Below are 12,183 nucleotides of genomic sequence, written 5' to 3'. Positions count from 1 at the left end.
CGATGTAATGATTACACATTAATAGTATGGATGCGTTGATCTATAGTTTAAACTAATCTCCTCAAGTAATCGGGACTGGATTGGCAAGCATAAACATACATATCAATGTCGCTCCATGCCAATAATATAATTACATGACATACATCATAACAACACTTCATGTTCCGCTCGTCAAACCTCAGAATAAATTTACAGTTATCAAAGCAGACTAACAGGCCCACTAGCAGTAAAAAAACAAAACAAAACAAAACAAAAATAAATTAATAAATCCAAATGAACAGATGGAATACTAAAACAACACCAAAATATGCACGCCCCCTTTAAAAAGGTAGAGTGCAAAAGTGGCAAACCGGTAAAATATGCCAAGATTCAAACTCAAAACTATACAATCGTATTTTACTCGATAAATCAGAATGGTCTAAATGTCATAATGTGGGTAGTTACAGAATCGAAGCAAAATTTTGTACATATATGTATCATGAAATGATAATTTATCAACTGAATAACACATAAAAAATACTCTTATGATATGTATAACATCACATTTGAGTGAAAAAACGCATGCGTTGAGCTTGTTAGATGTTTTAAAGATTAATGGAAAAGGTAGAAAAGGACACCCCACTTGGGAACTTGTGAGCAGAGAGGCGCCACGATTCAGTGGTTACAACTGTAGGGCCTTCTGTGCTCTCTGCTCAATATATTAAGGGTGGTGATATAGATGAAGGTTACGCAGGAAAAGTAGGTGATGTGGGTATACTACGTCAACAGGCAGCTGTGCAGTCAACCAGATGGTTTGTTGTTTTAACCTGTCTGACAATTGTTACGCCTGACCAGGGAGACAATAACAAGCTGATGTTAACACATGTTTTGCGTTCTTTAGCATGTTTTGGAAGGGATGGCCGTGGTGTATCATTTATTCTTTCATTCATTCACATATGCACTTCTTTCTTTTATTATTTCTTTCATTCATTCACATATACTTCTTGCTCTTCATTCATCCATTCATTGTAAGATTTCGACTGATACAGTAAACTGGCTGAAGTACTGTTAAAGTTGCGATGGAGACGAATCAGGTCACTGTGTGCATTGGAGCATGAGGAGGCGCATACTAATTAGTACAAATGGTAAAGAAAACAAGCGAGTGACCTACCCCTGTTGCAGATTATTTGTAGATTATTTCTGGTGTGACAAATAGGAGAATACCCCATAAAACCTCGGACGAAGAAAAGCCGGGACGGGCAAACGGGAATTACTAAAAATGGAGACCACACTATTAAAACGAAACATGCTAAACTGGGTAGGTACATTTGGCGAATGTCAGCGGAATTGACAAGACATATTTCAATACAGTTTAAAGATCTTACAACACCGTTTATTAATGTGTCCCAGCATAGTCACTGGAGTTTGGTCACTCTTGATTAGGGCTTTCACAAATAACTTCAACTTCATAGATATAGGTTGAATTTTGTTATATTTATAGAAAACCTAAATTCAAAAGAATCTCAAGGCTTAGTATTCTAAGTGTATTGTATATGTTGCTGGAAGTAAAGCTCTGTGTTCGGGACCCGTGAAGATCTGGAGTAGAAGAGGGCTTCAACAACCCATGCTTGCCATAAAAGGCGACTATCCTTGTCGTAAGAGGTGACTAACGGGATCGGGTGGTCTGGCTCGCTGACTTTTGCTGACACATGTCATCAGTTCCCAGTTGTGCAGGTCGATGCTCATGCTGTTGATCACTGGATTGTCTGATCCAATTTTCTCGATTTTCTACAAACCGCCGCCATATTGCTATGATATTGCTGAGTGTGACATAAAACTAAACTCACGAAATTAAACTGAATTTTCATTAGAATTTCATCTATTTTTAAACCATATGTTTGCAAAATAAAGAAAACAAGCAAACGAAAATATTTTCGTCCACGAGAGAGATTAGTCGAATTAAGACCCGAATGATTTCATTTTTTTTGTCGTGATAATTATAAACACACTTTCATTCATATATTTACAACCTCAAAGACAATAAAAAAGCTATGAAAATTTAAGTGGAAGTCCAGATTCTTGTACTTGTTACAAATTAGCAGAATTAAATCAAAATGAGTTGAATTTTGTGCCATGATACTTACAAATATATCATCATTCATTTACAAAATCCAAAACACAGGATAAGATGTATTTTGAGTATGTTTTTAAAAATCTTCCTGAATTCGCAAAATTAAGTCAAAATCAGTTGAATTTTGTGTCATGATACTCCTATTGGCACTTTCATTCATTTACATCCTCCAAAACATTAGAAAAGATGTATTTGGAGTGAAAAGGAAATATTTTCGCTCATGGGCCCAATGTTTTTCGCCCATGGGCGAGATGTTTTTGAAAATCGGTCTCAATTAGCAGAATTAAGCCATAATGAGTTGGATTTTGTGCCATGATACTCATAAATATATCCTCATTCATTTACAACCTCCAAACCACAGGAAAAGATGTATTTTGAGTGAAGGCAAATATTCTCGCCCATGGGCCAAAATGTCTTTCTCCCATGGGCGAGAGTTTTCAAAATTGCTCCCATTTAGAGGAATTAAGTCAAAATGAGTTGAAATTTCTGTCATGATACTCATAAATGTACTTTCATTCATTTACATCCTCCAAATATTGGAAAAGATGTGTTTGGGGTAAAAGGAAATATTCTCGCCCATGGGCCAAAATGTTTTTCGCCCATGGATGAGATTTTGTTAAATAGCTCTAAATTAACGGAATTGATTCAAAATGAGTTGAATTTTGTGACATGATACTTATGAACATACTTTCATCCATTCACAACCTCCAAAACATGGGAAAAGGTGTATTTTGAGTAAAAGTAAATATTCTCACCCATGGACCAAACGGTTTTCGCCCATGGGCGAGACTTTTTGAAAAATCACTCTTAATTAGCCGAATTAAGTCAAAATAAGCTTAATTTCGTGTCAAGACACTAATAAATACACGTTCATTAATTGAAAAACTGCAAAGCCTAAAAAAAACCCATGTAGTTTCAATGGAATTAATTATTCTCGTCCATGGGTCAATATGTTTTTCGCCCGAGCGAGTTTAAATTTTGAGTTTTCGAAAAAAAAAATTTTCATTTTTTCATCCTTAGCACACATACAACACAGCTGCCTGTTTAATTTTGCGAAATCGCGTGTGAGAGAGTGGCCACAGTGCTGAGAGTTTCTGGACTTTTGTGAGTCCAGAATTAAATTGTGACGTGTTCAATACATTCCTTCAAATAAGAAAACTAGAATTCATTGTTTTACTGATGTATGAAAGTCGTTAACTTTCATACGTTGTCCACATGGATTGACGCTCACATAAAATAACCCCGAGTAGCAAAGTTTGTCCTTTCACCAACCAGTTTATGTGACTAATACTACGCTTTCTCTTTGCATTTAACTTGGATATACTTTCGTATATTTTCATACAAATATCCCCTTCAAGCAAATGGCATTGCCGGGGATAAACCTGTTTTCGTATAGGCCATTTGACTTGATTCTAACCGATATCTCCTCTGTTAGCATTAAATAATTTCACTGTTTAAGGGTACTGATGGCAAGACCACTATGGAGAGCAACCTTGAACGTCGCCATGGTGATAACGTCAAACTGTCGTATGACCCTTCACGTCACGCTGACGACAGGCAGAAATCACGTAAGTTACCCAACGTTCTCGCTCAGTTATCGTTTGAAACTGTGTGAACCCATTGGATGAATAATATGAAATGAAGGATCTCATGAATCGATGAATTGCGGGAATGTTACCCTACCTTCATACAATCTGACCTTCACCTTATGAAGGTTCATACCCTTATGGATTCCACAAGGTCAAGGTCAGTTATAAAGTATGTGGTTTTCAATTCCAAAGGTATTAGTCCTTAGTGGAGAAAATAACTTAGAGATATTGGTATTTTTATGATTGATATTTCATCAGATTGTCAACGAATAATCAGATCAGTATTCATCATTTCAAAATTTACATATATCCCTGACTATTTTCGTCCAGTATATTATTGGTCACATAAAAAAGCAGATACATTACAAATTTCTCAACAGAGGTGTCGATATATCACAATTGCTTCTAGAGCTTGCACACATATTTATACGTTTTAAGGAATCCTAAGATTTAATTAAGTTTTCAGTAACATTTGTAATATACCAATGCTTTACGTATCAACTCATTGTGCAAGAACGATGCAACCAACTTCTTATTAAAGTAACTTATGTGTTAGGATTTAGTTTCAATAATGAACTGTTGATTGACTGACTTGAGTGCAGTGTTACGCCGCACTCAGCAATATTACAGCTATATCGCGGTAGTCTACAAATAATGGATTCTGGGCAAAACAATCCAGTGGTCAAAACATCAGCTTAGATGTACGCAACTGAGATATGATGACGTGTCAACCAAGTCAGCGAGTCTGACCATCCAATCCCGTTACTCGCCTCTTACAAAAAGCATGGGTTGCTGAAGATCATTTCTAACCCGGATCTTCACGAGTACTGCAGCCTACCAGTTTTATCAAGGATGCTTCCTTTGTTGTACAGATGGAAACACCCAGCAATGTCTGTATTTGTTTCAGTGTCCCATGGTGACTATATTAGCCCCCCTAGCGACTACACGCCCATGCAGCCGGAGAAGGCTCCTACGGTAGAGTTTGACTATTTGCGGACTAATGACGCCCTTCCTTATGAGGGCTTGCCACGCCTCAGTGAGGCAGAGGTGAGTAGGAGACAACTTTGCAACTGTCCATAGTCGCTTTTCTATACACTGTTGCATAACATATAATATCATCATAAATACAGATTACTCAGATCATGATTCCACATTTAAAGGAATGATCCCAATCGTCGTGAGCGTCATTTATATAAAGCCACAAACGACCCCTTTCAGCTTTGTCATTATTGTTTAGTTTTGTTCGGTCATAGTCCGGCTTAATGTAGGTTCAGTTACAACTGTCCGTATTTGAAGGAAAGAATGGTTTCCTGCAATACAATACATTTGTAACATAGGTTGTCAGTGCAGTAACACTGTTCAAATCATTTCCCAATCGGTAGTCGTGGACGTTTTGGGCTTAACATGAAATCCTACAAACGGTGATACCTACTTAAAACGACGAGTTGAACTTAATAAGTAATTCTAGAAGCATCGACCCCAGTGGACACACGTACTATCCTAGTGTTTGTCAGTATTAGTTGTGGAAGTGACATGCGCATGCGTGGAAAGTCATAGCTTGATGCTTACTCTGCTGGGCCTGGATTTTCGAAGCTCTCTTAGCGCAAAGATGGTCTTAGATTAATGTTAATGTACCTCACTTACGACTGTCTTAGTGCTAAGAGAGCTTCGAAAATCTTGGCCCTGATGATCAGTATGATTTTGTGAGGCAATGTTCTGTGATCGGTTGACACATTGTGGTTGCATGCCAGGGTATTCAGTGTAACGAGATACTTAAACCAAAGCTATGATACATCCCTATCATTAAACATTGTAAAATATATTTGGTCGTGACTGAGGAGATGGACTGGTGTGTACCATTCTGCTTCAGAATAATTTTGCGGGTGCTTTCATGGGTGGTGTCCATGCCCTGAACCGTAGACGACAAAGAGAGGAACAATGTCGAGATCGAAGTCAGATGCGCAAGGAAACCCACTTCGCTCTTGGATATTCCGGTCCTGACTTCATCTCCGAGACTGTCAACCAGTTTGATGGCCGCCCCCAGACAGATAAAGACCAACCTGCCGCTGGAAAGACCGAATTTATTCCGGACTCGAAGTTCGGCCACTTGAACATCAGCGAGAACACTCAGGACATGGTGGCGGCTGACCCGTTCGTGTCTTCCAGCAAAGAGGCCTTGACCATCCGGAACCAGTTTGAGCCGGCCAAGACTGAACCTGCCTTTAATACCTCTGTGATGAAGAGTGATTATACCCCGCTTGGAAGAAGAAGGTAAACTCTCAGGACGCGCCTATTTTATAAACCGTAACGTCGATTTTCTAGAATCTTTCAAACGTCACCCAGTATCAGACAGAAAGACAATACTATTCAGTATTTTAGGCCACTAGTTCAATATGCACAAACATACTATGTATAATCAGCAACTATCATAAATTTTATTTCACTAGGTACCAGTGATCTTAGAATTTATTTTTTTTAACTTTCAAAAACTTTTTTTTATACTTTTGAAATTAGTGTAAAATCATTGGATCGTTGCAATTCGATTGATATGACTGAATGTGCTTTTGAATGTGGTTACGTGCAAACTGAATTTGATCCAAATATTATCCAAGTGTTATCTGAACGTCAAAGAAAGTCTGGAAACATAATGTCGAAGACGCAACTAGGATCCCTCTACACCCTATAACCATAACTGTTTGTTTCATCGATAGGCACGTGAGTGACTGTATTGTTGCTTTTCCCAAGCAGATTCAACATTCATATTCTTGTGGATGTAATACGATCTCATTATTGGATCATTAACAAAATGTTTCCAGGATGAACGCTCATCAGCTGCGGATGCTGGACAAATACGACACACTGTCGAGGAAAACAATCGAAAACTCGCACCTGTTCCATACTGACAACACAGGAAGTGAGTATTTCAGTTTTGTCTGTTGTAACTGTGACTAATCACTCGGATGTACTCGGCTATTTCCGCTGCACTGACGTTATCAATGGCTCCAATGGAATAGTGATATCGTTTGACTGTAAACTACAGTTACCAGGATACTTCTAGATAGTTTGTACAGTGGTGCGAACTTTTAAAAGAATAATGTATTGTGTTGAACAAAAATAAGGTTTAAATTAAACGAAGAGGGAAATATTTCGAAATAAATAAAGGTTTATTTCAAATTTCATTTCATGATAGTTCATGCAAATACTTCAATGTGGAACCCCCCAAATGTTAACCGAGATTATCTGACAGGCATGTATAATGGCAATGAGTTGATTCAACCACACGCATCTCAGCCCAGAGATACATACACATTCACTTCTACCATACGTCATGCCTTGCGATCAACCTAGTTCTCTACCCGAGAGGAGCTTGATGTCACGATTCGTCACACCTTGGAGAGTCCATTGAGCAGATTTCTTTATAAGTCTATACCTGCGCAGTTCATTATTCCTCAACCTAAGCTTGTCGTGAGATGCGACTAACGGGACCGGGTGGTTAGGCTGGCTGACGTGGTTGACCCTATTACGTAGACTGATACTCATAGTGTTAGTCAAAGGATTGTCTAGTCCAGATTCGATCATCCACAGAACACCACCATTTAGATGACATTTTGCTGAGTGCGACATTAAAGAACAAACAAACATAACGACATATTTACTGTCGCACCGTCTCTGTCGCAGATGTAGTTACATATTTGTATAATTGCACCAAACATTATGTAAACCGCAATGCAGTCTCCTTGGCTTTTTCACAGGGAACAACTACCTGTCAACAACATTAAATGATTTCATGAAGCCGGAAGCCATGACAGGTACGTCACTGAGTCTTTACTGCGAAAGTGCAATTCCCATATAAAACATTTGTTACATGTGACTACTTTCTAACCCATAGCTTTAGGCCGTGGAGCCATGCCAACACTCTTCAAAGGGGTATGGGAAGTTCATGATCAAGACTACAAATTGTCCTACTTTTTGTGAAAGCCGGTGGCTGAGTGGGTTAGATCGCTGACGATATAAGGTCTGATTCTGTTGGTGTAGGTTCGATTTCCGGACGAAACCTAAAACTAATACTAGAATCTGAACGTACTTCAAAAGTGTAACATCATTTATAATAATAAGGTAGGCCGTGTTTCTCTAGGTGTATGTGTAGTGTGCAGGACCTCTAGTGTGAGTGTACAGTAAAATGGTCTTGAACGACGCTGTACATGCAATGTGACAGCGAATACGCCTTTGCGTTTGGCGTTTAACTGATAGTACAACAAACGTACTTGAAATGCCCACCCTTACGCTCAACCCAATCTAAGTGAGACAACTCCAGTTGGAGTATCTAGTGAGCGTGCTGGCACAAGCTGCTTTAAAATCTACAATTATGCTTGTGAATTTCAACATTGTGTATCATGATCTGAATCTGTATTTGACATTGCAAAGGTTCATTAACGGCACGGTACACATAACAAAGGCATCCATCACGCATACTTATTGGTTCCGGTCGTTCCAGAGCACCTTCCATGCTCATTGGAAACAAAGAGGCGTTTACAATCTTTGAATGATGTCACCACCAGCGTCATCAATGCTGCGGATGTTGAGTAAATGATGATACCTACTTACAATATGATTTAATAATGCCTTAGTTACGGATACTTCGCTTCTGAAAAGAAACTAAACTCACAAGATTTTGAATTTGAACTGTGTTCCTTTTTGTCCACAGGCCAGAAGCTTCTTGCAGCCAGATAGAGATAGAAATTCAAGTGCTGAGGAAATCGAAGACGATTTTAAACACATAATTTGCGACCCAGTGTTCTAATATTATGATGTTTATTTACTTTATTTTTTTTTAAAATTCCAGTTATGAATACTTGTATTTGTTTCATTTTCGTTAATCGTTTTTTTAAACTGTTTTTGAGTGCTTCTTGGGAATGCTGAAACACTACATTGACAAACCATGTGTTATTCAGAAATATTCGACTGGATTTCTATGTCTTTATATTTCCAGAAATCAAATATAAATTTTAACTGTTTATGTTGATGCAAGAAGCTCATGACATCAGTGTTGTGTTTGCGGCTCCGTGTTTCCGAGGCACACCGTTTGCCAGTAGCTTAAACTGACAGTATTAACCCATGTGCTTTCAAATGAATATATGAATGTGAATTTCGCTGTTTTCAGTGTACCCTGTTTGTTCCTATTTCGCTTGCTAAACATTTTAGGAAAGCATGTCGTCGTTTGCGGTTTATGTTTGACTTACCATACAGTATTAGTGTTAAGTTTGTATTTTATTGTTATTTATCACTGAATCCTTGATTTGGACACAACTCATTTCGTGATCTGTATAATCGCGCTGCAGTACGTTCATTTGTCTCATGGCGTTTCGTTGTACAGTTAAATCATATTTCTCCTTTATTATTTGTTTTTATGTGTTTTACCTCTATTTGTACTGTATCTGTTGTACAGGTTTGTAATCAATATAATCATTGTCCATGAGATAGCGTAACAACCCATGCATAATCTTAGTATACATTTATAATCTTGGGATACATACATCCAGAATAATTGTCCCTTTTGGTTCAGCCCCATCTTGATGTATTTAAATGTTAATAGCAAATGAAGCAGTCGTATAATACATGTGTATACCTTGGAGATAATGGTTTCTTTGAATTATGTCTCTTCCGTAACTTAATCTTAACTTATTGTTAATCTTGGTTCCGTGTTACGATGCGATCTGTGATCTACGTGCCCCTCGTGGTTATTGTAAACCCCATACTTTCATACTTTTGTGCCGACTTTTAAGTGTTCTGGTGTTGAAATGGGATAACCTTGATAGTCCAGACACCGTACATTCGGGACAATGTCTCCAGCTGAACGTCAAGATAATGTTGCCATAGATCGAGGACTCGTTACTCCAGACACTGGAACTGTTACTGCTGGGTAAACAGGGTTTTATCGTACATTTGAGCAAGGGGAAAGCTGTAAGATTTTCTTTTGGAAATGAATCACCATGATATGGATGCGAGGCTTTAGAGTGTTACTCATAAGTGATTATCGCAAGTGTTTAATTTCGGAGATGAAGGAAAGAAAGTCCTCTGAGATGCTCACCCCAGCGCTCCTCAGACACAGCACATGACGGATGTAAAGGCGGAACTGTCGCTATCTTGTTGTTTTGATATTTTTACATCGTGTTGTCTTTTAATAATTGATATTTTGAACACAGTAATAAATCTGCTTACCTTTGCCCGTGCTTTTTGGAACCTACATTTTTCGTGTACCGGGAAGTAGCCACTTTTGTGCTCTTGCTCCTTCCATGTTAGTGTGCGGTTAATCGTTTTCTGAACATTTAACCCATGGCTCACGGATCTCACAATGATAAAGCTTGAAGATCAGTTTCTCATTGACGACAGCATTAGGCCCGATTGTTTACAAATAACTTGTAGTCATATATTCGAACACAGGTAGAGTGAATATGTGTTTACGCCGCTTTTATCAATGTCACGGCTTGGAATACCAGAAATGGGCTTTACACCGAATTTGAAAATGACGTGTACAAACTAGCAATTAGAGGGACTGGTTTGTGCCTTTATACCATTATTTGATTATGTAGATCTTGCGCCCGCTTTGATGGAAAAATATTGTATCTGCTTATATGGTTTACAGTCGTTAACCAAGGAGATATGTTTCCATAAACCTGCACAATATTTAGACCACGCCCACACTGATTGAACAGAGTGCGCAGAACTTGTGTTTCATCATCAAGCCTACTGACACACCCGAGTCGCATTGTTTGTAGCGTATTTGATAGGATTACACAAGCAGTCCGTGAATTGGTATCGTATTCATACCTGCAAATGTGTTGCGGTATGGAGGTATAATTAGTGAGTGAGTTTAGGTTTACGCCGCTTTTAGCAATATTCCAGCAATATCACGGCTGAGGACACCAGCAGTGGGTTTCACATATTGTACCAATGTGGGGAATCGAACCCGGGTCTTCGGCGTAACGAGCAAATGCTTTTACCACTAGACCACCTAACCCCATTGCCCATGGAGTTACAAACATCAATATGGTCATGTGTACACTGTAACACAAATCTGCCATTGTGTACCATTCCCTGCCTTCTCCCACATCCATGATATGCAGTCCCGTTCGGTGATTTTTTTTATTATTATTTAACTCCACACTCTGAAATCGTCTGAAGCATTCACTGTCACCAAGAGCATCGATCTACACAACTGGGATACGATGACGTACATCAACCAAGTTAGCGAGTCCGACCGCCCGATCCCGTTTGTCACCTCTAACGACGAACAGGGGTTGCAGAATGCCAATCCTAACCCGGATCTTCACTGGCAGTAACGTCCACTAAATCAAACCGTAATTGTGCTGTAGTTTCTGTCTTGTCCTACGAGGAAGTCGTTAACGCTCCTGTATTGTCAAACTAAAAACAACGCTCAAGAAACGACACGCGATTCTTGAGAGACACTACACCAAGGTCGCCACCAAGTTGTTCTATTGAGCCAACGTATCTGGCCAGGTCGGCCTTGCCTTCGTTACCACCTCATCTGCATACTAATCGGCCTGTGTTCCGCTAAAGGTCAAGCTAGATGGACATGGAATGTCCGTCGTTCGTCTGCCATTACGGAGCACAGCTACATCACACTTTAACTTGCTGACATGAAACTGGATACTTGTGGTGGTCAGTGTTAGAGGCGTGAACAATAGATAGTAGTGACACTGTCTGTCCTTGTTCACGCTAGATTTGTCATTATAATGTGGTGGTAAAATAGGCATTGCTACTGTGTGCGGAGATGAATATGATCCATCGGAAAATCTTTCTTTCTAAAAAGGTCTTTCTTTGTAAAATGGACATTACATTTATTAAGTTTGAGATTGTGTGTGTGTGTGCGCGCGCGCGTGTGTCTTGATAGATATGAAACTATCACTCTTTGTTGGATGGATATAGTCCATCTATAACATTTTTGCTGTGTGAAATTGATTTCTTGCATATCTTCAAATCGATTTTGTTATATCAGCATTGTATCATGAATAAGTGATATTCAAAATATATTAGAATAAGTCTACTGAGCTTCATAGACATCAATGTCAGATCATCAAAGTAACCCGAGCTGTCTTGGGGAACACGTTGTCAATCAATTTACGTACACCATACTTTATGTCCAGAAACATGAACACAGTTGTCACAGAATAACTGAAGAGGTGATAGAATTAAGGTTATCTGTGCGATGTTAAATTCCGGGCACTGGTGTTAGACGTACATTTATTCACTGGGGACACAAAACTGACGTGTAAAAATATCACTATCCATTATAATCCTGTTCTATTGGAACGGAACTTTGTGCTGATGCTAATTACTTGTGTAAAATACATTGACTTGTGAAGGGCTGGCTCATGAAATGTCTTTGCAAAGTGAGTATGTTAAGGGACTTGTGAAATGTGCGTAAGCAAACACACAAGGGACGAGCTGGCTCCTGGAATGTGT

At 38.9% G+C, this 12,183-nt stretch overlaps 1 protein-coding gene across 1 annotated transcript in view; it reads left to right on the top strand.

Annotated features, from left to right (window-relative positions):
* Positions 1 to 9,923, top strand: part of LOC137294514 (uncharacterized) — a 36,296-nt gene extending 26,373 nt beyond the window's left edge. Inside the window, exons 13-18 of the mRNA XM_067825548.1 lie at positions 3,570 to 3,678; positions 4,607 to 4,746; positions 5,570 to 5,970; positions 6,516 to 6,613; positions 7,452 to 7,508; positions 8,405 to 9,923. Coding sequence (XP_067681649.1) covers positions 3,570 to 3,678; positions 4,607 to 4,746; positions 5,570 to 5,970; positions 6,516 to 6,613; positions 7,452 to 7,508; positions 8,405 to 8,430 — 831 coding nt within the window. The 3' untranslated portion in view covers positions 8,431 to 9,923. The remainder of the gene's footprint in view (positions 1 to 3,569; positions 3,679 to 4,606; positions 4,747 to 5,569; positions 5,971 to 6,515; positions 6,614 to 7,451; positions 7,509 to 8,404) is intronic.
* Positions 9,924 to 12,183: the final 2,260 nt, after the last annotated feature.

The sequence above is a fragment of the Haliotis asinina genome, chromosome 8 (genome assembly GCF_037392515.1).
Source record: "Haliotis asinina isolate JCU_RB_2024 chromosome 8, JCU_Hal_asi_v2, whole genome shotgun sequence".
NCBI lineage: Eukaryota > Metazoa > Mollusca > Gastropoda > Lepetellida > Haliotidae > Haliotis > Haliotis asinina.
This window is presented reverse-complemented; position numbering and strand designations above follow the sequence as displayed.